The sequence below is a fragment of the Trichomonas vaginalis genome, chromosome V, assembly GCF_026262505.1.
Source record: "Trichomonas vaginalis G3 chromosome V, whole genome shotgun sequence".
In the NCBI taxonomy this organism is placed as follows: Eukaryota; Parabasalia; order Trichomonadida; family Trichomonadidae; genus Trichomonas; species Trichomonas vaginalis.
Window position 1 is genome coordinate 377158 of NC_067207.1, and position 2729 is coordinate 379886.

General features: G+C 29.7%; 1 protein-coding gene across 1 annotated transcript; it reads right to left on the reverse strand.

The window, feature by feature from the left end:
* Window positions 1-546: 546 nt before the first annotated feature.
* On the reverse strand, window positions 547-1533 carry TVAGG3_0256410 (cilia- and flagella-associated protein 58-related family; the record flags this gene model as incomplete). Its single annotated transcript, XM_051228226.1, has 1 exon — window positions 547-1533. The coding sequence occupies one exon, from the start codon at window positions 1531-1533 to the stop codon at window positions 547-549; it is 987 nt and encodes a 328-aa protein (XP_051097956.1).
* Window positions 1534-2729: the final 1196 nt, after the last annotated feature.

Genomic DNA, 2729 nt, shown 5'->3' on the forward strand with positions numbered 1-2729 from the left:
ATATTTAAGAATATAAAAGAAGGTTACGATTTTAATACGTTTACTCATATATTTAATGAAAACTGCTCAATAGTTTCTCATAGAATAATCTCCCTTAAATCGATTTTTCTTTCAAAGTTTGCAAAAACTGCAACTGCAGGATTATTTTCACGCAAAGTATAGATATAAATGGCAGTATTATGTCGACAAAAGTCGTTATTCTGTTCAACGGCAAAACAAATTATTTAAGCTGTTAAATCTTTTCTTTTTATAAAAACTTTGCTTTTAATTTTTCAATTTTTAAATGAGGAGAAAACAAACCAAAAGGAAGCAATACATTTCTAATTGGATATTGTGAAATACTAATTAAGAAAAATAACATCGCAAGCAATAAATGCATAGAAATTTCATTGTATCTGGATTTGCAGGATTTAAAAATAGGCGTTTATTAGTTTTGAGAGTGTATGAAATTTTTTTAACTTCAAATGAATTCTTAATATTAAATAAAGTAAATCAAACAATTTATAAAATAACAAATAAAAAAAAACAATATAGAAATAGAAATAATTAAGCACGAAGTTCGGAGACAGTTGGTAAGAAAGGTTTGAGTGCTTGTCGTGATGGATTCCATCCTTTAGGTAAAACTTTCGAAGGACGAGAATTTGTTACTTTCGGAATTACGATTGCTTTGTTTATCTTGTTCCCTTCGATTGCAGAGATAGATTGTGCTGTTGAAGGAACTGAACTGACTGGGAATCCACCGCCAATGAACTTGGCTGTGTTTCCTGCTATTTCTTCTGTTTTTGACTGTGTTGATGACCTCATCTCGTGGACTTTCTTCTTCTCCATGAAATATGATGATTTAGTGTAATTGAGTTCACCACGAACTTCTTCAACACTCTTCTTAAGTTCATCGATGTTACTTGAGCGATCAAACAGCTCTGTTTCGATCTCTTGAAGTTGTTTCGTCTTCATTTCGAGCTGTTCTTCAAGAATTCTAATTTCTTCATCACCGTCATCTTTCGTTTGACTTCCAACTTTCCTTTGTTCGCGAACAAGAAGTTTACGACGTTCTTCACGAAGAACTTTAAGTTTGTCGATTCGATAAAGACGTTCCATAAGTTTGTTTCGGAGTTCTTGTGTCATCTTGAGGAGATTAAGAAGTTCTGGATTCGATGCTTCTAAGAAACGCCATCTGTGGATATTCATCGGCGTTTCAAGTTCATCTTCAAGAGCACGAACACGACCTTGTTGGAAAAGGATTCCTTTCTCAAGATTTCGACATTCCGTTCGTAAATAAACGGAATGTTTCGATTTGTCCATCAATTTCTTCTGTTTTTCAACTTCGGACAACAATGTTTTCTTCAATTCGTCGACTTCATGGCATTTCTGTGTGTATGTTGCTGATTCTGATTTAAGACGGCCTTCAATAAGAACAATCTTCTCTTTTAATAGATCTAATGAATAAATTCTGTCATGAATCTGCTTTTGATAAAATAAGTTATATGTTGAATGCAATTGATTCAATATATTCGAACTCATCAACACTTTCATGAATATAAGAAAAATATGGAAAAAATTTAGCAAACCTATTGAAAATATTATTATTTGAATGATACACAATTTAATTGGGACAATGTCACGCCCGTAAAATATTTTTGCCATAATAATGTTAAAAAATGAACAAAAATCAGAACAAAGGGGAAGGCTACACTTTGACTATCTCAGATTCATATGTTGATTCAAATTCAACAAATGGACTTGTTATATTTAATAATCTAACAATAAACTCATTTTTTAACACTTTTAATCATTTATTTAATGAAAATTGTTCAATAAATTCTGGAAAAATTATCACTTATAATTTTTCATATCTTTCTACATTTGTAAAAACTGCTTCTGCAGGATTAGTTCCATCAAAAAAGTAAAAAAATACGCCATCATTAATTAATATCTTAAGATATTTTTAATGATATGTTTGCATTTGATTCAGATACTTAAATAAAAAGAAAATTTTTGTCAGTGAACAATTAAATTGCAAGTCAATAAGAATACCCTATACATTTTTAAGAGAATGCAATATCCGTCTCCAAAGCTTTTCCATTTCTCAATCTTCATGGAGAAATTGAATTAGTCTGTCTTCCCCACATATTCAAAATTGATTAGTTTCTCCTCTTCTCCTTGGAGAAAATCGAAATGAGCTCATTGGGTGCTTTGACCAAATTTAAAAATTTACCAAATATTGTGTTTTGTCAAGTAATAAACTGACATTTTAAATAGATAAATGTAAAAAATAGTGTATAGTTTTTCATTTTGGAGAAGTTTGTATTTTGGGACGAACTTTAAATTGAACGGTCAATTTAAAGCAAGTATTCAATTTTTTGGTCAATTTAAAGCAATCTTATATGTAGTTTGTTTTAAAGGCTTGATCAATAGCATATGATCAGTACTCGTTGAGTATGTTATGATGTTAAGAGATAATGGATAGTACACTTTAATATTGAAATTGAATTTGGATTATTATGCAATATTCTATAATATATATTATGATGATCATAAGAATGTGTTGTATGTGATGACACTTAAGTATCATTGATATTTTTTAATTATTGAAAAAGTTAGTAAATAATATTTCTTAATGTGGTGTTCTATTCCGTGAATTCAATAATCACTGTTTTAGAATTTATAAGTATAAGCTGAAAATGATAAGCTTAGAATGACAAGCTGATGATGCCGGGATAAAAAATAAT